Genomic DNA, 21,152 nt, shown 5'->3' on the forward strand with positions numbered 1-21,152 from the left:
CTGTACATTGTTAAAATGTTGGTATTAAGGGCGTTTTCATGAATGAAACCCTACTGTAAATCATAATTATATAAAAATCCAAAGACATTTAAATGCCAAGACTATTTTTTATAGATTAATTATTATCTGCGTCTCATTCGCATCGGCTTTTAGTTAACCTTTTGTTTTGATCAATGGAAACTAAAGGTTAATTCATAAGCTTCAAGACAACAGCTGATTTATGGGAGAATATATATTTATTCAGATAAAAATGAACAGGAAGAACCAGTTTATTTGCAGCATGTCAGAAAACGCTAGAGCTGAACCTGCAACGAAAATGCAGACACATCAATCTGCAATTTGATTGAACACCAAAATAAAAAAAAATATCTACATGGCTCATATAATGTTTAATATACAGTCTTTTATTCAGTTTGCACTTGTGGTGTTTTTAATAAAAGTGAAAACAAAAAACAACTTTGTTTCCAGTCTGTGAATTGGAGGAAACAAAAGGTTTTAAATCCTCTTCTACATGAGAACTGCATTTTAGAGTGGAGTCATTTGCATATCGATTGCAGACAGTCTGTAACACTGACTAGCACTTGCATATTAAACAATAGCAGGCAAAACAAGCAGGTCACCACATCGGTTAGTGCGGCTGCAGTCTTTGGGTGTGCTTGAAGTGGAAGTGATGCACAGCTGAATGAGTGCCTCTCATTAGGAAATACTGCAGAGGTGAGGTCAGTCTGAGGTAAATGCACGGATGCATTTGTAAAATACGACGCTTCTGTCTGCAACTCGGCGCATGTAACAAAAGCCGTTTCTGAAGCAGAAACAAATGGAGTGTGAATTATGGGATGCTGGTTGCTGTGGCGCTTCACTGTGAATGTCATCTTAATTGTCAAAGCAGATAGTTAATGTTTGCAGCTGGGCTGCGGATTGAAATACACTCCACCCGACTCTGCCTAAGGCAAAGAAAACGTCTAGTTAGGAGCTCGAACGTGCTGACGTCTGGTTTGCTCTCCAAACTGACTCCATTTGCACCGAGAGCTACAACTAGTTTGGACACACAAAAATAACTTATGATTATAAAGCTGCTCTGTGGACGGTTAAGAGTTTATGAAACGGAACGTGAAGCAAAGCAGATTGGAATATTACGACCTCTGGTTGCAGGCAGCTTCAGTGGAGCCAAAGGAACCGCTCACCTCGGTCAGTCGGACTCTTCAACTGAACACAGTCACAAACAAACAAAACAAAAACGTGTTTCCCGCTCCACGTCAACATGCACACACTGGAGCTACACAGGTAGGCAGCAACACAAGTGGCAAGTAGTTTAAAAAAAGTTAAAAAAAAAAGTGACTTGTATGTAAGCTCAATACATTTGCACGGATTGACAAAACAACTACTAAAAGTGCAGCGTGAGCATAAACAGCAGCTAGTCAGGCAACTGCAGCCTAGCATCCGGGAGGATGAGCGCATCACTGTCTTCCTCTTCAGGGCTCCGGTTCTCTCCAACAATCTGACTAAAAATATTGCGGTAAGTACTGGGAGCTGACAGAACGAAGCATAGCTTAATCCTATAGCATGACTTTGCTGCTGGAAATCCTGCTCGTCGACGGCAGGGAGGATTTTGCACTTGGAGCTTCAGCTAAATCCTATTCATCACACAGCATCCCTCTCTACAGACCTGGCAACCCCAGCCCTTTTACCAGGCAAGGGCAGGACAGTGCCAGCATTGTTGGCATCTATATTTAGACGGAGGAACTGACCCTCCAAAGGACACTTTTCACTCCTCTGTTTTGCTTTGGTAGCGTTAGGCTACGAAAGAAGTCTTCGTAGGTCAAAGGGAAACCAGTTCAGTCAGTGAATTTTAAAAGATCCAACTACTGGGCTTTCTGGTTTGCCCTTTATCTATTTCCAGTACAGAACGTCCCACAACTGCTTCCACATCGTTAATTTTGCCCCTTTCAGACATCTGAGCCAAGACTGCTCCTGAAAAATGGGGCCACGTTTCCAAGCAAGTAATAGTTATGAGACAATAAAGCATCTTAAAGCAAGTTCACATATTTCACTGCAGAAATCATAATGTTTGCATTAGTAATATCAACACTACTAAAAGCACCTGGCAGTATGTGTACAGGGCCCGTTGTCCCTGTGTAATGTTCTACATTTGCTCTCATATTAGGTTGCATTAGTGAAAGCAAAATTGAGTGTGATCAGAAATGGCAGGGATGTCAGAGCAGCTGTGGCTAAGGAACACGAAATAGATAAATATTCAGCTTAAAAATATACACCGCATTTGATTAAACAAGTGGGATAGTGTACAAATCAAACTAAAAGCACAATGATCCTGGGAGTAAAGAGCAGCCCAGGTATGAGGCAATATTACAGCTACACAGGCCTAAAGCTCAAGAAACAGGTGAATAAATTCATCCAGTCTCCAGCCGTTGCCTCCGCTGTGTTTTTGGTTGGTTATTGTATATTGGAGAATCAACAGAGTTATTACGCACAAAATGAGCTGTATAGACTGATGGAGAACACAATATGGAGTTATTAAGTGTGATTTAGAGTCGCTTCCAAAAGGACAAGTGGCCATTTTGATGGAGGTGACTCTATATGGAAGCATATAGTGAGCCTAGCACTATCTGATTAGTGTCCAAATGACTGCCTTTGCTGAGATGAATCACCCAATCAGGCTCTGTCTCAAGAATCGTGTTTGCTTAATGTCCAGTCCTCCACTGCCTAATGTGTGCTGCGTGTGTGGGTGAGTGCTGGTCTTTGATCTAGGTAGGCGCTAAATTATCATTTTGTTCATTAAATCGTACTGTTTTTTTTGTGGGTATGTTCATGGGACAAGTGGTTAAAACTGTAAAGTACAGGAAGCTATACTAATGAACATCTTCACGCCTTCTCTTCTTACCTGAGCCTTTCAGTCTTTAGGGCACATTCTCTCTCCCATTAAGGCATTAAACTGCCTAAACGTGTCTGACTTTCATGTACTCCCTCCCTTCACTCCTTGTGTACTCTCAAGTCCTTTTCTTCTTTAATCTAACCTTACTTAAGCCCCAATCCCACCAGCGTCCGTGTTATTTTGGGCTGCCACAGCAACTAAGCCCTCCCCATCAGCAATTTTTGGCATGCTCTCCACCGCAAGCTCTGATCCCTCCATAGGGTCGACGTAGAGAGACGGGCCTTCCCCAGAAGACACTCCCCTATCGGTTCGTTCCAGCTTGCGGTGCTTGCGTGGCTCCGGAGGCGTGTCTTCCTGGGTGAAGACGGCGCGAATGCGCTCCCCGCAGACGCCGGCGGCCTCCCTCGTCTCCTTTGAGAGCTGCGATAGGCTGAGGAAGCCATGGGGGAGGTCGTCCACGATGCACAGAGTGACGGGCTGGCCTATGTTCCTCAGACGCTTGGCAAACATCACAGAGTCATCCAGTATGGGGTCTAATGCACAAGCCTGAGTGGGGGAGAGGGGACAAGAGGCGAGAGGAAGGGAAGGGTAGGAGTGGTGAAAAGCAATTTAGGATTCCCTTCAGACATGTCAAGAATCTTAATTAAGGGATGAAGAAAAGGAAGCCAAGCATCCCAGCCTCTTTTGTCCTAGCTTTCTTTTACATTCTCGCTGACTCACTCTAGTCACTTTAAAATAAATTAACATAATTCTCACAAGAGAGGCCAGGCTTCTGCCACATCCATCTCCTCCACCACCTAATATCACTGATAAAACAATGTATGCTTTATGTGGGGCTGGATATTCAGCTCCTGCTAACATTTTGATGTTGTCTTTCTGCTCCTGTCCAACACTTATACTCGTCCCTTCTCAGCTAGACTATAAACCAACAATCCAATCAACAGCAGAGTTAATGCATTCGGTTTATGCGCCGTTGCTTCTTACCACTATGTGCACAGGTGGCAGCCCTTTCAGCATGCTATCAGGAGCCAGCAGTGGGGAGCAGAAAGGATCCTTGACCACAGGAGAGCTCTGCACCCTCATCTCCGCCAGCTGCTCTGAACGCAGTGGCTCAAACCCAAGAGGAAACTCCCTCCCTTTCACCACAGATCCCTCCTGGCCAACAGGGGGCGGTATAGCCACTGAAGACAGGTCAGTGGCAATAGAGGGATCAGTATCCCTGGACAGGAAAAAGCTCACATCTTCTGGCTACATTAAGGAAAAAAAATGGGAGTGTTATACAGCAAAGAAGAAGAAAAAACAAGAACAAAAGCATAAAATACTTGACACTTTAACTTGGCTTTATGCACACGCACAACTCCTTGTGAGAATCTAAAAACCTTGGCTCAGTGCTGGACATCCCCATTTTAGCCAGGAAAAGCATATTTAAAATCTTACGTCACCTCTGCTCTATTTTTCCCCCAAGCCAGCCACTAATCCAGCGCGCTTTTGTGAAAAATCATGGGAGGATAATCTGCAAAACCTTGCCAGTACTTACACAACCCTAAGGTTTTTGATATTCTGTCAGCATTTTAAATCCAAATCTGTTCATAACGGGTGAGATAATTTTTCAAGAATTTTAAAAATGCACACTGCAAGAACGCAGAAGACGAAGAATTTCTTACTTTTAGATTATAGAACAACTTCTAATTACAGGCTCAAATCCTAATTACAGACCATTATTGGTTTAATTTAGCTGTTGGAGGCTCTTAACATTTTCGGGTCAAGGGCACACGAATCTCATTGTAAACATGCTAACGTGTGACGTACTATGCCTTCAGAAGGTAGTGCTGTGCTGTCTGAAGTTGAACTGTTGTGGGATCCCAAGTCCTGGCAAGTCTGGCTCTTGACAGATAATTTCCTGGTGGAAAATTCTGAGGCATCCGAGGGTACAGGTGGGTCAGCATGGGGAGAGGAGATGGATGCCTCTGAAATGCTCTTTCTTACTGCATCTATGAGGAAGTTTAGAGTTTATTCAAGTTGTAGATTATCCATGTAAATTTTATGTACAAAGAATTAGGCTCTCCTGATTCACTCTGGACCAATACCAGGTGAAGGACACAATAAAAAAAGAATAAACCCATAATAGTACACAATTACTTTCACTTCTCATCATCATATGTCCTCTGGTTGACAGCCAACAGTTAAAAGCTAGGAATGCAAATTAGGATATATTAGGATGAAGACAGCAGTGGGTGGAGGAAATTCAAATAGTGCTGTCACGGGGAAATCTTGCTCCAGCCCCTAGTCGTCAAAACACAGCTGTGAGAGACACCGTGGCTGGTCTCGTCACAAAGCTCAACCAGGCTCTCATCTCTTTAATAATGAACCGTCTCAGCACCGTCTTGGCCTTTTAATAATGTACACCTAACAATGACATCTCATTAGGTTGGACTTGCTGCTGTGGGGGTGTCACCTACCTAAGGGGACGCCAGGGAAATCACGATTCACTACCAGATTTACGGTGGTCGCAATTAACAATTACTGTCAAAGCCCTGCTGCTTCAGGAAGGTGAATTGATATGAATGGGGCTACAGGATTGTTGCGCAACAGGGAGAGATAAAGCAATAATTGGTTAGTTGAATGCCAAATAAAAGCAATCCATGTCGGTTACCTCCCCCATATGGAATGTAAATGAACTTTGGGGGTTGATGTTGTTGTGCTCATAACACTTAGATAAATTGCCTTTATGAACAGCCTTATGTAGGAGGTGTGAGCCCGTAGACTTTCAGCACATAAGATTTATTACAGGCAGATTGCATCTATAGGTAACTTTGAACACAATAGCTTGCAAACAACCCATTTATTCCTCCCACAATGCGTACTGTTTCTCCATGACTACACACACACACACACACACACACACACACACACACACACACACACACACACACACACACACACACACACACACACACACACACACACACACACACACACACACACACACACACACACACACACACACACACACACACACACACACACACACACACACACACACACACACACACACACACACACACACACACACACACACACACAAATATGCCCATGCATACAGCCACAGAAGGTGGTTTACCAGTGGGTCCCGGTCCTGCCTCAGCAGATGTGCTGCTGGAGGATGAGGCTCTGCTGGGATCCAGCAGAGAGTGAATCCAGTTGGAGGCTCCCTGTCGGAAATCTCGCAGCATACTCAGCGTGCTCACTTTCTCCACCTGCTTCTCAGTCTGCGGCTCAGCGCCTTAAATGAGGAGTTTTGAGGGGAGGAGGAGATAAATGTAGCAAAGAGATGAAAGTGTTTTTGTTAATCCCAAATAAGCACAGAAAGAGCAACAACAGAAGAAACAGGGAATGCAATAAAAGGGGAAAGGTATAAACATAAAGCAAGCACTGACAGAGAGTGGGCGCAATACTGCCATCGTAAACTATATTACCAACAGGAATAGATAGTGAAGACAGAAGGAGTAAATAGGAAATGAACAAGTTTTACTTCTTTTACTGGGAGAAGCCAAAAGTACTGTAAATATCTGCAATGACTTTTTTCTATAGTTCTCCTTTGAGAATTACAAAATACTTGCGAAAGTTTCCTCTGCACTTATTGGGTATTAATAGCATGAAAACAGTCTATACTCTAGTTGAGACAAATAGGAAGGTACAGTACTCTAAAGCTTACTTAATTCAAACACAAACATTTACTGTATATGATTAAGGTTTTTTTGCTGTCCTGAAACAAAAACAAAAAAAAGCTTCATGGCTCAGATAAATCACTTCTAGTATTTTCCTTGTTACAGCCTCATATTTGCAAAAAGCTGTACTCCACCATTAGGTTCACTAAAAACGTAATGGCGATATTTCTAGACATCAATAACATCAGGCTAATTCTTTTTGCTACACAAACATCTGCCATTATCATTCAACAAACTCACAACTACAGCCCAGAGATCATGTATACTGTGAAGCAGCAGATGGGAAAGATGTGCAGAAGTGCTTGAACGGAGGAAAATTAAAATCGAATTAATTCGAAAATCCACAGTAAAGAAAAACACATTATCGCTTGTTTGACTTCACTGTTATACACACAGATGCACAAATATGTACCTGCGTAGGCGCTCAGACACCTGGAGAGCACGCTGAGTGGCAGCATGGGATCCATAAGCGTTAGCAGACGGGAGGGCGACGCATAGGCAGTCAGCAGGGTAGCTGGGTAGGCTGCCACGATGCCATCTGGCATCCGCACGCCAAACGCAGCAGCGCGCATCGACGTCGTCACACACAGGTTGCCTCCTGCACTGTCACCGGCCAGACACACCTTCTCTCCGGTCCAACCTGGAGGTGACAACAGGCACAAGGGTGAGGAAACAGAGGTGAAGAAAAAAGGAACATTAAGAACAGTATTAAAAAAAAAAAGGAAGACAGATAAATATCTACAGTTGGGAGAAATCAGTCAGATGCAACTAGTCTGAGACAATCTACAAATCTACAATCCCTAAACTGGACAGAAGTCCTTGGTTTTCTTACAGAATGTTGAGCAATCTGAGTAAGACTGCAGAACAACGGGTTCAGAGAAAGACACGGTGCTGCAGAATGATTTCTTTCAAAGTGATGAATGTGTGCTCTCAAGTCAGACAGTGGATTGATAAACACCAGTGAAGCTTCGCAGAAGCAGCCAACAAGACACCTTCTCTCTGAGTGAGTTGACTTTGACCTCATCCGTTATTGTCCTGAAGTAAGTGCAATTTCTCTTACACATACTTTCCAGTTGCTATAATAAATAAAGAGTGAACTGATGCGAGGCGTGTTGGTACCCAGTAGGTGGTGGTTCCTCAGAGCCCAGCAGTAAGCATAGAAACACTCCTCAAGCGCTCTTGGGAAGGGGGCCTCGGGGGCGAGAGAGTAGTCCACAGACAGGATGGGGACACCAAGCTCCTGAGACCATCCCTTCAGGTAGGGCTGCACACAACAAAAAGAGAATATCAGTTTCAGTAAACCGATGAGATTAAGAAACAGCGACCACAACATACAGACTCACTGAGAAAAAGCTAAATATTATGTGGGAGACACACATAGGAGTGAACGTTAAGAAGCAAGGATAAAAAGTTATGAACATAACGTGTCCCTGTGATGTCACCCGTCTGCTCTCTGGCTTACTGTCTAGACAAAGAGAATGAATAGTGGCCTCAGTCACCTCCCATTCCTTTCTTTCCACGCAGTATTAAGTAACGTGCCCACTCGTCATAGTTCGGAGAGAATGAAGGTAAACAACAAGACAAAGACAGGGATGTTGTGGATTTACAGGGATTTTCTACAAAACAAACTCACTCAGAATACTGAATGTTTCTTTTGTGTGCTACAGTCAGTTTAGGTTTCTTACACCAAACTAAGGCACACCTACAATGCAGTGACCTTGAATTGCAAAGAGGGCATCAAACTTTTCATCATGAAATATTCGTTTCCACAGCCGCTCTCCTTTTCCTGCTCTGTCTTTATCTTCTGCAAACACCTTCTGACAACTTATGAAAGGACTGGCAGTGAAAGCGATGGCTTGACAACACACAAATATATATATGTATATATATAATAAAAATGTAAGTGTTTGTGGCCTCAACCCTCAACAAGCACAAAGTAGATGCTCCACCAGCTGGCCGCGCCGTCCTAGAGCCCCACCTGTCGACTATGTTTCTAATATGTGCATGTGTGTACAACTGAGGTTGTTGCAAGTCCACAGTAAATGACATTTACCCAAGTTCATTGCCAGGTCAGTTTCACCTCTGTTTGCATAAAGTGGGTAAAGCCATCCAAATAGGAGGCGCATGAGCCCGTGTTTTTATTGGGCTTAGTTCATTTCAGGCCTCACACACACCTAAACAGCTTCCCCGGATCTCTTCTCTAAACAAGAATTAATTGGAGCTGCAGTTCCGCTCATTCTGACACAGGCAGAGCAGTTAATCTATAAGCTTCTACTTTCACTGTCTAAACACCCATGCTGCCTAATGCACAGATGCCAGCACAACCGTTTGTGTGATCTCGGCTTCACTGGGCATCGAGAAGTCCAAAGACTTGCTGAAAAAAAACCTTTCCATCTCGCTCTCAGAACAGGAGAAATATGATCAAGGAGAGAATACAGGGCTATAGGAGATAAGACGTACAGATACGATAAGGGACACTGAGCTCCACCTGCACAGACAATATCTAATTTCACGGTCTTCTTAGCCTTGATTAGGAGAAACCAGCGGAACATACCCAGTAAAAGTCAAAGGAAGGCAAATGCATGTTGCCAAAATATATATCCATTTTGTAAACAAAATGGATGTATTAGAAAATAATGAGAATACTGCAATGAAAAGGAAAAGTTCAGCAGAAGAGAACGAGAAGGACAGACTGACAACTCCTCCATTAGTGCCTGTGGTAATCCTCCTCCGTGGGGTTGTACAATTCTCGGTTAATTCAACATGACAGCCCTGCTCGCCCTCTTCTGTGATTGCTCGCTCACCGTTTGGTTGCTACGCAGCTGCAGATCAAGCAGCCCTATGTCCTTAGCTACAAGGGAAGCTGGTGCCACATTAGGATTGGACACAGGAGCGGATGACCACATCCGGGCGCAGCAGGACACCCAAACACATTAAAAATAATGCTTCTAGTGAGCTAATAAGGCTGAAGGCCTCTTCTGCTACTTAAAAGGAGACGCACGAGCAAACCGTCTGTTTGAGAGTGTCCTTTTCATCATGCTGGTTTAGAAACTATATATAGGACACGGGCTCCTCTTTTAGAAAGGAAAGGAGGCTGAGGTCAGTGAAGCAGGAAGCTACGGTTTACATCAAAGATGAAAGCCAGCTTAATATGTAGGGAGGGCAAAGTTTCAAGGATTAATCACAAAATAATTAGCTTAATGGCTCATTGAATGTCACACTATTGACATAGGAGGAGAGTCACAGTGGTTACCCTCTGCTCCTTGGCTGTCAACTAGTGTCTACCTCTTCAATGCGTTAATTAACTGGGCTCAGTTACAATTAGTTTCAGAAAACAGAGCCAGAAGTTCAAGTGTGGAAAGGATAAAAAAAGGAGGACTTGATGACTACCGTGGCAGTAGTGCGAGTCAGGTGTATAAATGCAGATGTAGAGCGTGTGTAGTGTCACTATTTGGATATGTAGTCATGTTAGAATCAATCATTCCATTATTAATATTAAAAACGGGTAAAATAAAGTCACATGCAGATATATATCAAAGTAGTTCTAACATCCTGGTGTTTACATAAAAACTGAGGAAAACTGAGTTTCATCTCACCTCATGAGACTTGGAGGTCTGGGCCACAAACCCTCCACCATGGAAGTGGACGAGCAGGCAGGGAGAAGAGGGGAGGCGCTTGGTCTTCAGGCCCAAAGACAGAGAAATGGGCCCTCCCTCAGAGCGGCAGAGAGACAATAGGGTCTCACTGTCCTGAGAGAGTGGAGCAAGTATTAGTGTATTTAAAATGAATAACATAATAAAAACAGTATCTGAATGCGAGGGCCAGCCTCAAGAGGATCTACTGCAAAAATGTTGTATTGTTAATAAAAGTCGGTGCTAGGGTTAGAAGCAGGCCCCCTCTCAGGTGAGGATTAAGCAGCCCCTTCTGTGCCAGCATTAACACACACCAATTCTCATTCATTAACAGCAACAAGGAGGGAGGTATGCTGTGGCAGGAACAGTGTGTTTCTGAGATGCCAGGTTGTTCTTTGTGACATTAAAAAGGACACTTGTGTTACACGGGTGCACGATCAATAAAGCGCCTGGTTAAGTGCCAGACTGCGAAGAAAGGAGTGAGAATGAGTTTGGATGTAGAGAGCAAATCTCCTGAGAGAATTAGGGTGTGAGGCGGAGTAGAAAAAGTGAGACTGATACCTATGACAGCGAGAGCGCGCGAGAGAGAGAGAGATAATGAAATGAATTAAATCCACAGGGATGACTCAAAGCTGTTGTTTACTCAGACAGCTCAAAGAAATCTTGTTTAATATTGCTGGAATATTTCACGAATTTGTAAAACTTGCATGTGCAAAGTGGTTTAAAAAGACCCACTGCAGTAACAGTCATAAATTAGGTCACATAGTACAGAACGGCTACTGGGAGCTAAAGTAGTGGTTTTAGCAAATAAACTACCGAAGGAATGATTTATGTCTAAAACCAACAATTATACACGGTTTAACTGTACTTCATTACCTGTCCTTCCCGTAAATCGTAGGAGATGAGCCTCATCTGGATAGGAGCAGGGCCGATGTGTGCTGATGGGGGAGCTATCGTTACAGATGCTCGGTGGTTGCTCGCTAGGGGAAGGTCAAAGGAGACGGGGGGCACAGAAAGGGCCCGGTTCACCTTAACCTGAGCAGATGTCATACTGGCGAGACTCTGCAGTGAGAGACAAATTATATACAGAGAGGGAAAGAGAAGAGTGCAGGTTACTCAAGAGTAAGTCAGGTCACTGCTGAGAAGGAGAAACCATATGAATAAATCATGAACCCCATTGAATAAATTGAATTCCACTCTATTATTATTATTAACGACCTGTAGGCCAAAATGCATAATGATGGAAAGGGACTTTTACCAAAGAAAAGTAAAATATACCAGGTGGAGCTTTAAAATTAAAAACAGGGCAGTGCACGTATCTGTGTGCACGGGTTGGGTGTTACAACATGTGTCGACTACAGATGTGTGTGAATGTGCAAAGAGAAGCATTTACAGTCCACTCACCGACAGGACCTCAGTCTCTGTGATGTTCCAGTAGGTCTTCCAGAAATGGACGTCAAGGTTCTGAGTGATACGTTCAAACTCTGCCCCTCTTAGTTCTGGGTCAATGGCGTACTTCCCCGAGGTGAAGAAAGAGCTGGCTGCTACACCTGTGGAAGGAAGGCCACATGAATTAATGTTACTGAGATACTGTGGGAGGCAGACATCAGAGACCAGGCAAGGCAGAAAACGAATAAAGTAAAAAAGGGAATGAAAGGTGACATACAAACGTTCAAAGAGAGCTCTGAGACAGAACCTTAAAGTTACACCAACTGGACCACAGCACGTAATGGGAAGAAACCACTCGAATAAGACAGCAAACAGTCCTTACAGTACAATCTTATTCACACACGGACGTTTCAGGGCTACTGTGCTAGCATCGTATTCACAAGTCGGGTTGTACTGTGTGCAAAACTACTAAACGACAGTCAAACAGTTAATCAGAGTCAACTGCAATGAGCAGGATTAGGCTTCGTTACACTCACCATATGGAGCTATGCGTCCTGCATCCACTGAGGTGCAGCATAGAGCACAAGACATGATAAACCTCTAAAGACTGCATTTCGAATGTTAAATATTTACGTTGGTGTATGGTGCAAATGTGTATGTTCACGTATGGCGCTCTCCCTCTACGCCTCTAAAACTACTTTGTGCATGTTCAAAACATGCTGAAATATAGAGGAGCACACCAGTTAGCCCTTGAGATTCCAGGGGATGAAAGAGCATCTACAATCCAAACACACAACATCAAAAAGGCGCGCAGTGAGCGGGCGAGGAGGAGCGAAGATGAGGGGAGAAGATGGATGAGCACGGTCTATGAATGAGAACAAAGTGGTTGGATGAAGGCAGAGCGCAGCTGTGCAGTAGATGATACTGACCTATTCCTGAGTGATGGCGTCTGTAGTTCTCTCCAAAGGACACAAGGCCGATAGCGATGGTCTGGAGACAGGGGCGAATGGCTGGGGTGAACTAAAGGGAAACAAAAACACAAAAATAGATGTTAGAACATAAACTGCAATCCAGTTAAATTAACATGTCTGAAACTGCCTCCTCTCCTCGCTAGCATGAAGGTAGGATTTACTAAAAGGGCTGTTAAATTACATCGTATTAGTTCTAGGTGCAGTCATTGAACTGTCAGACTGTGAAAAATAGATTATGGGATCTCAGAATACGTAATGAGTCAGTACACATTAGAAATTGAAGAAAGTTCTGGGGGGGGGGCATAATTTTGTTCTCCTTTGGTTTGATTTTGACCTCTGTTCAGAGGATTCAGCCACTCTAAGCTCCCCCAAGAACACAGGCCATGGCTGTAATGAGGAGCATCCCCACCAACCACCCAGTTCCCGCCACAGTTCCAGTTGGGAAACACAGAGAACTTTTACATTCCAATGTGGAAATTCCCCCAGTATTTTAGTAACATGCGACTGTACCTACTACCTACAGCAGCTAGGATCATAGTTTTAGGCATGCATGAGCTACTTTAATTTAAACTTTTCACAAACTTTTCACAAACTTGTGTGTCAGGCAGCTTATCTCACCTGAAAGCCCAAGCAGCGGCCATAAAAACACCCCTTGTGCATGGACGAGTACTCTCGGACAAAGGTCTCGCTGAGGCCACTTTCGTCCTGAAAAAACAGGTTGCCATGGCTGTTGTCATGTAGCAGGCGCTGCGCCAGGTAGAGCAGGGCGCGCAGCTGACGAAGGGCATTGCAATATGCCTCCATCTCCCCCGCGTTGTGAGCTGCTCGGAAAAAGATGCTGCGGCGATTGGCAGTGATGTAGCGCCCCTTGTGGATGATATGGAGAAGACAGCAGCGCAGCACCTAGACGAACACGCAGGAGGACTGTGTTGACTGACTAGTTTGGTGATCATTTACAGACAGAAAATGTGTCAAGAAGTTATGTAGAGACAAGCTGTTAAGGTAATTAATAATAAAAATGTATACATATATTCAACGATAAAACAAAGCAAAGCTGTTCTTTAATTATGTAATCATTAATGACATGTCTCCTGGGTCTGCTTGTTGTTCTTAAGATTAGGGTTGAAGCTCAAAGGGAGAAAAAAGACCCACGTGTGATAGCATGCCTGAGCAGGAGCATGTGAAAAGCTCGCTGCTTCAACAGGGTGTTACAGATTAGTTTGAGTGGTGCTGTGGGGATGAGAAGGATTAGAAATGTGGAAACCAAGAGTTTGAAAAACAGCTCGGCATTCATTCGCTGCTCTGCTAGACTCATTCCTCTGTAGTGGGCTGTAGCCACCGAAGGTCATGACGTTTTATCAATAACTGTAAAAGATAAAGTACAGCGGGTACAGTAGCAGTAGATATCCTGCTGCTGGAGGAATTTAACTAACCTGATTTGCAACATAAAATCAATCCGCAAAGCAAACGGACTGACCTTGAAACTAAATGATGACAGAGGAGTGCTGAAGAGTTTCTCCCAGGAGCAGATTTTGCTCAGAATGCATTTTAGTATGTGTCGCATTATTCTCAAATCCACATAAAGAAACTTTTAGAACTTACCTTGACCAGTGAGCGATATCCATTGGCGGGGATGTGTGGGTCAAAGTCAAAATGATGGTAGACTGCAGCAAAACCAGCTACAACAGGCTCCAGACTGCGAGCGTGCTCCTGGATGTGGTTCATGGACTCCACCAGTCGCCGCGCCGCATCACCCTGAGATCCCTTGGCTCCTCCTGAGAAGAAAGCGGCATTCTCCTCGCACACGCTGTACAAAGCCGCAAACACTGCCTTGGTGTCCATCACTATGAGAGAGAAGCAAGGGAAAGGATGAATAGAGAGGTTCGGTTATTTATTAGTTCCAGTTTTATTTGTGTGGGGAAAAACATCCCTTCTATTTACACTACACTGACGTCAGAGCTCTGCCGTGGACCTATATTAGTAAATCCATTATGTAATTACCATCTTTAATATGTTATCCATTCCTACACACACCAAAGAGAGCAGTCGGATCTTTATTCAGGGCTAAGCCCGAAGCTGTAAGCAGAATCAGGACACTGTACTGGGGGATTCATTAGATATGTTCTCTGACTCCTGGTAACAAATCTCCTAATGCTCCGCATATGAAAGCGCATTGATTGAAAAGTGTTAAACAAGTCCTGAAATTAAGTGATGCAAATCCAGGCTAAGCAGCCAGAATCCACTGAGCTCTAGGCAAGCACGCATGCAACAGGGGGAGAAGGCCGAGGCTTTTGCCAACGTCAGCCTATTGGAAACCAACGCCGATTAGTCACACAAACACAGTCACATAAGAGCCCCGAAGGGAGGTTACGCCACTGACACACAGCTGAGCATGTTTATCAGGCGTGTTCATATAGCTGCCATCATGCTGCATAACACGGATCAAGCCCTTTGTCCCTGTTGGAATCCCACTGTTGGGCTGAGTTTTTCCACAGAGTCACCCGATACATCTGTTTCCACAACACCTTACTCCAGAGGCTGGATACTTAGTGCATGCTGAGCAGAGTCAACGTACAGGAGACAGACAGCTGAGCCTTCTAACAGATGGGATCATCAGAGAACTATTGAATGTTTTCATGGATGGGCTACAATTTGGTTTCACGAGAAAGATCAAAAATTACCCTGGACACACTGCTTCTTTAGATCGTCTTTAATTAAATTATACATACTTAATGAACTCCGTTCACACAGACTAACATTTGTTCAAACAAGACACACTAACACTAACACCACAGCTGTGGCGTGAAGGCTGTCTATGAAAGCTAAAAGTTTAACAGTGAAGTGAAATATTGTTTGGAGCGTTAAAGAAATAATGGAGCCCTAATCGCACAATTATTCTACTATTGCCTGCCATTCAGGAAGAGTAATAGGCGAGGCAATTTCAGTTTGCTGGAAGGAATCACAACCCCCCTGACATCTGGGAAGAGACATTTATCACCCAGACGACTTCTAGCACACGCCGAGTGAAAAATATCTTCAGTCGTTGCCCGTTGTCTCATTTCCCTGAATTGCCTTTATCTCTCACATCACGTTCTCTTTTCTGTGCCCTTAAAGTAAAAAACGCAGACACACACGTTCTGATTCTAAATTGTCAATATTGATGTATATTGATATTGCAGCTTAATCGGTGACTTTCAACTGACTACAAGTAATATGAAAGTTTGCCTCAATGTGTTGGTCCTCTGACGGACTATCCAGTGACAACTACAGTAGGATTGGGTCCAGCACCAATGCAGCCCTTAACAGGAGGACAATGGCTCATTTATGGCCCAAAGCCAAAAGCAGCGGGCATCGCGATGAAGCCCCGTGGAGAATTTCCTCGTGAAGTTACAAGGCATTCCTTCAGCCCTAGGGCAAGAAAGTTAAATGAGCAGATTACACAGAGCAGCACTGTAGTAGCAAGAACTTCACTGCAATCCCGAGTTCCATCTATCCCAGCAAAACCTAATGAGGCTGCTTGGGGCCTAATTTCATAACGATTGAACCACATGAAAGAGATCGTCTATCTTACATAAGCGCATCCTATGACTCCACACCAAAACAAAAGTTACATCGGCTACTAACGATACCGGGTAGTGAGGGTATAATCTATATATGCAGGGGGGTGGTACGTTGAATTAGGTTAATTAAAAGCCACTGTTAATTAACATCACAGCTGTGGTCTCTGCATATTGACCGTTTAAAGTCTCATCAACTTGGCTGGAATTTGGACCCTTAAAAGTGTAAATGAGTAAATATTTTCACAGTTGGGGAAATTCTCAGCTGTTATTACATTTTACTTTACAATTTGTTTCTGCATAACATTACCAAGGTGAACAGGCTCATGAAAATAATGTACTGAGTTGATTATGAAGGGTGTTTTCAATTTAGTGTTTAATAGAATCCTGAGGTGTCTAACTAATGTTGGTGTACAACAGCCAATCTAAAACAGCATTAACTCTTCAGTAGAGACATACTGTATCAGTGCAGAGGATTGGCATCAAGCAGTCCTCAAATCATGGTGCAGGACCAGCAGCCTGATTTAATGACTTCATTAGAACAAGTACAGTTCTCATAGCTGGGCAAATAGGCTTTGTTTTGTCAGAGTAAACTACATCTGAAATTCATGAACCTGAGTTTAAGCTTTGACTGCACTAAATGCTCCTTGATGATAATAAAGCTAGCACCCATTAAATGCAGCAGAGAGTTTATTATATGTTAATATGATGCAAATAAAGGCAGTTATGTGAACGAAAAGGAGCAGCTCGCTTAACACAGTACTAGGAGGTCATCTTTGTCTGATACTGGAAACTCCCTCAGACAGAACCCGTAAAGCTGGCACTATGCTTAAACCTGGTAGAGCATGAGCAGTAAAACTGACAGGGATATGCAGTTAGGGAAGCACTGACCTACAGACTCACTGACCGAGTGGTGTAAACTGTAGATAATTTACTCAATTATAAGAGCCTGACTCGGATGCTCAACTTAAAGTCATGACTTTGAAGGGTGCCATATTAAACTTATCTTAACTCAAAAACCAGTAAGACTAACAGGAGTGTGCCTTTTAATCTAGGCATGTTTAAAATGTCTGTAGTTGGAAAAGCGAGAGAAGTAAACATTGCTCTGACATCACTCCATCACCTGTTTGCAACGCTTTCTGGTCACTACAAGCTCATTGCCAGTATTATGTTGCAGCTGGTCTCTTCACATTAAAGATGGATGCAAGCAGGCATCAATAAGTCATGTACCACAACCAACCCCAATGACATGACAGGCAATAATGACTCCTGCTGGGAGCACAGACAGTGTGAATTCAGTGAATTAAACTACCTGCAGGCTGCTTTTATAATTGATAAAAGAACAAACTATTGAAAAACTGAAACTGAATAAAAAAGTGAAAAGTCTTTACCAGCGTCAGAGTTTAAGGCTCTGTCCTTGTCCGTCGCCGCTCTTTCCACGATAACGAGAGCATGGAAGAAAGAGATAAAGGGAAGGTGGCAGAAAATAAAAAGATATGCTTTGTGGCTTGGTTTCGTTCTTCGTCCCGTCTCTGTTGCTACCTCGTCTTGACAATGTGGCTCTTCTCCTGAAAGCCCATGTATCGGCCTGTCATAAGCAATTCTACACATGTGCTGTGTCTCCTCTCCTCTTTGCTCCTTTTAAAAAAAGAGGAGGAGGGCTTTGAGCAACCCCTGGTCTAGTTCACTTTCTCCCTGTGACTATGGGCTTTTCTGCTATTGGCTGTGTCCCCTGCAACTCCCTGCAACCTTCAGCCTGACTGGCAAATCACAAATACAGACACAACCGTGAAAATATGAGGTGATGACAATATTCCTGTTGTAGTTTTTTTTCCATTTGTTGCATTATGTTTTCCATTAGTTTAAAGGTCACAAACCAAATATAAACAAGATGAAAAATATCAATTAGTCATTTACTTTCTGGCCTCCGAACAAAAAAATAATAATGTAATTGTTTAATTACGATAAATGCACAGATGAATATTTCCCTGGCCAATATTCAAAAAAAGACAAATAATCTGTTAAATAAATAACAGTGCCAAAACCAACAATTGGCTATTATTAAATTAACACAGTTACCGCAAAGTTTGAGTAAGCACTTAATGAATTTATGACTACTTATTTAATCACAGACTTGCATCCGTTACTGACTTGATATAAAGAAGCTGTTTTCAGTGTGATTAACTGCTTTTAAGTTGTATCTTTAAACATATATATGTGTCTTTGTAGCTCAAAACAGAGGGTTGTCATGTAGTTCACAGATGCAGAATAGGACCTTAGTTTAGACTTGTCTGGCATGCTCATATTTCATTCTGCACGACCCCTCACCCGTTCACAGAAGTCCACATAGAAAAACATACCCAGGAAAGCTGAGTCACAGAACCCAGTACGAAACTGAAGAAAAATGTTGTCTCCGTTGCTCCACCAACAGGGTTGTGTTTTTCTAGTCCCACTTGTTTATCGACTTATAAAAAGATTTTTCCATATCACATTGGGAAAAACAAAAGGTTGCTACTGCTAATAATAAATTGAAGTAATGACGGCTAAAGTACTGTATGTAGTTGTGCATGGCCACATGTCACAACACGTCATGGTTACAGGGACCCTTGAATGTAACAGAGCTCACATTAATCTTATAAGCATGACGTGTGCTGTACTTTTCAAGGGGTGGGCTGTTGCGATAAAAACCCATTAAAAGGCTGCACGAAAAAGATGAGTTTTTTTGCCGTTAAACTAGATATAAAAACGAGAGCTTAGCCGGGGCGCGCCTTTCCTGACGACTGCCTAGACTTTATCTGAAGCAATGGACTGGTTATGTTCAATACAGACTTTTTATAGTTCCTATTACTGTCTGCTGAGTAGTGAATTGAGTGAGCGAAACACAAGCAGACTTACCTTTTCACCACACATGCCGTAAAGCTTAACTTCTGTGGAAACAACATTAAGTGCCTGGAAGAACCTGCCCGTTTACACTTGTGGCTCATGTCGGACTGGTCTGTTCCACTGAGCAACTGCTTTGAGCCCATTATTGGACGTTTATGAAGACATCTAGCTACTGAACAACTGAATGTGCTGAATTTGTCTGGGTTTATAATACCAACACAGTGTTAAAAGGATAAATTAAAGCCTTGTACAAGACCCAACACCCAGTCATATGACACTCTTAGTCAATAGGCCGCAGACTTTAAAAATAGCACACTTTGAGCAAGGCACGGGCCCGAGGAAGTGGCTGCACAGCCTCCATAATGTCACGTTAAAGCAGCTCTGACCCGTCACTCACAGAAGCTGAACAACAGGAAAGCAGCAACAATGAAGCTCCACGCCCCCTCCACATAGCAGGCGTAAGGCTTCCCTTGTGTTCTGTGAGGGAGCACACTTGTCTGAAAGGAAAGGAACCTCCGATAAGCAGATCTAATTAAACTGATGGCGCTCAGTACGAACCTCACATGAGTGAGATTATGTAAAATCTTATCTAATCTCATTATACGGGCGTATCACAAAAGGCACCATTCACAAACAGGAAGCTAAATATATATCTTGCGTTTATGATCGGTTAACGTGATAAAAATACAATGGAGGCGAGTTTGTTTAGGCGCGCCTGAAGGGAGATGCTTTAAAGTCTGACACCTTTATTCAAAGGCTGTTTATTCGCTGTCGTGCGCTCTCACAGAGCGCTGAAACGCTCACGACAGCCTCGCGGGTCACATTAACAATCCGTTTGCTTGCTTCACGCACAAAAGGTGACAACCAACACCCAGCTGTTTTGTACACTGATCTCAGAACATTGAGTTCAACTTGCACCTGCCAAGAGGACGCATATCAGACACCGAGTGGACAGGGAGCTTTGAAGGTGATGCGTGAGAAGAAGGGGAGCGTGAAGGATCAGAGTGTGTGAAGGCTCGAGGGCAGGTAGGTGTCTCCAAACAGGAGGTCAGGGGTCACGGACACCCTGTGTTCATGGTTTGAGTCAGACGCACACAGGGACTGGAGGATCTGATCCGAGACACTGCTGTAGCACAAACAGCTGAAAGCGGCCATGCTCGGTGCGCTGTGCGTTTGTACCTGTTCGGCTGAGTCCCGTCAGTGTCACCGGATGAGACTGGAGAGAGAAACTAGTTACTGAACAGAAACATCATTAGCAGGTATAACGTGAGTGTTTACTAGCTACCGTCACTGCTCCTGCTACAGCTACAGCGGCCTAAGGAACGAACGTCACGCAGCCTACGACCACCAGGAAAAGGAAGCGGAGCGGCTCTATTTGCGGTCCACACACTGACGTCTCTAGATGTCACTCTGCGACCCGGCTCCCACGCAGCTGAGGCGGCAGGAGGCTTAAATCCCCTCCGCTCGCTTCAGCTAACGCGGGTGCTAGCGCGCTAACGGGATGTGACAGTTCAGGGGGAAAGCCGGGGCGTTATTAAAGGAGAGCGCCGCGCAGGGCTATGACGGCGGTACCGGCGCTGAAGACTCACCCACTGGACCCTCGCTGAGTTTGGACGAGCGTCTTACACTCACACCTTTCTCCATTCTGCTACTCCCCCCGCTCTTTTTGCTGAACGCCATCTTCGCCCACTCTGTTTACGCACCGCCTCTTTCATCGCCGCTACATACCTACCTGCCAGCACCGGGGGCCCGCCCACACCAAAGGTCTGAGCCAATAAGAGGTTGCGCCGGTTTCCAGTAGCCAATCACGAGCGTCGGAGATCAGCCAGCGCCCGACTCGTGGCTTTGATTTTGCTAGTGATCTTTTAGTGTGTTCAGCTCAGGTTGCAATAGATTTATTTGAGATTACTTAATTAAAAAAAATATAATAAAAAACACATCACTCACATGCAAAATGCACATACAAAACTGCAAATACATTGTGACATATAATAAGAGCATTGTAATCTGGCAGCAAATCAACCTGTCCACTTCAAAGCTGGTCTATACCTTTTGTTTACATTACACCAAAATATCAGCAAGTTCTGATTAATATTAAATTG

General features: G+C 43.8%; 1 protein-coding gene across 8 annotated transcripts; it reads right to left on the reverse strand.

The window, feature by feature from the left end:
* Positions 1–217: 217 nt before the first annotated feature.
* lipeb (lipase, hormone-sensitive b) lies at positions 218–20,794 on the reverse strand. Of its 8 annotated transcripts, none has more exons than XM_029128445.3 (14): positions 20,640–20,750; positions 17,559–17,599; positions 14,213–14,454; positions 13,229–13,513; positions 12,569–12,659; positions 11,655–11,800; positions 11,127–11,312; positions 10,215–10,367; positions 7,738–7,882; positions 7,031–7,258; positions 6,012–6,173; positions 4,700–4,881; positions 3,875–4,138; positions 218–3,436 (listed from the first exon to the last, which is right to left on the reverse strand). In XM_029128445.3, the coding sequence occupies exons 3-14, from the start codon at positions 14,450–14,452 to the stop codon at positions 3,038–3,040; spliced, it is 2,481 nt and encodes an 826-aa protein (XP_028984278.1). In that variant the 5' UTR covers positions 14,453–14,454; positions 17,559–17,599; positions 20,640–20,750; the 3' UTR covers positions 218–3,037. The 8 variants fall into 8 exon arrangements, with proteins under 8 accessions (XP_028984278.1, XP_055359327.1, XP_055359328.1 ...); XM_055503352.1 differs by lacking the exon at positions 17,559–17,599 and adding an exon at positions 20,230–20,266 and having other exon boundaries at positions 20,640–20,736; XM_055503353.1 differs by lacking the exons at positions 17,559–17,599; positions 20,640–20,750 and adding exons at positions 20,230–20,266; positions 20,336–20,621.
* Between the last annotated feature and the right edge of the window lie 358 nt (positions 20,795–21,152).

This window comes from Betta splendens, chromosome 16 (genome assembly GCF_900634795.4).
Source record: "Betta splendens chromosome 16, fBetSpl5.4, whole genome shotgun sequence".
NCBI classification, from domain to species: domain Eukaryota; kingdom Metazoa; phylum Chordata; class Actinopteri; order Anabantiformes; family Osphronemidae; genus Betta; species Betta splendens.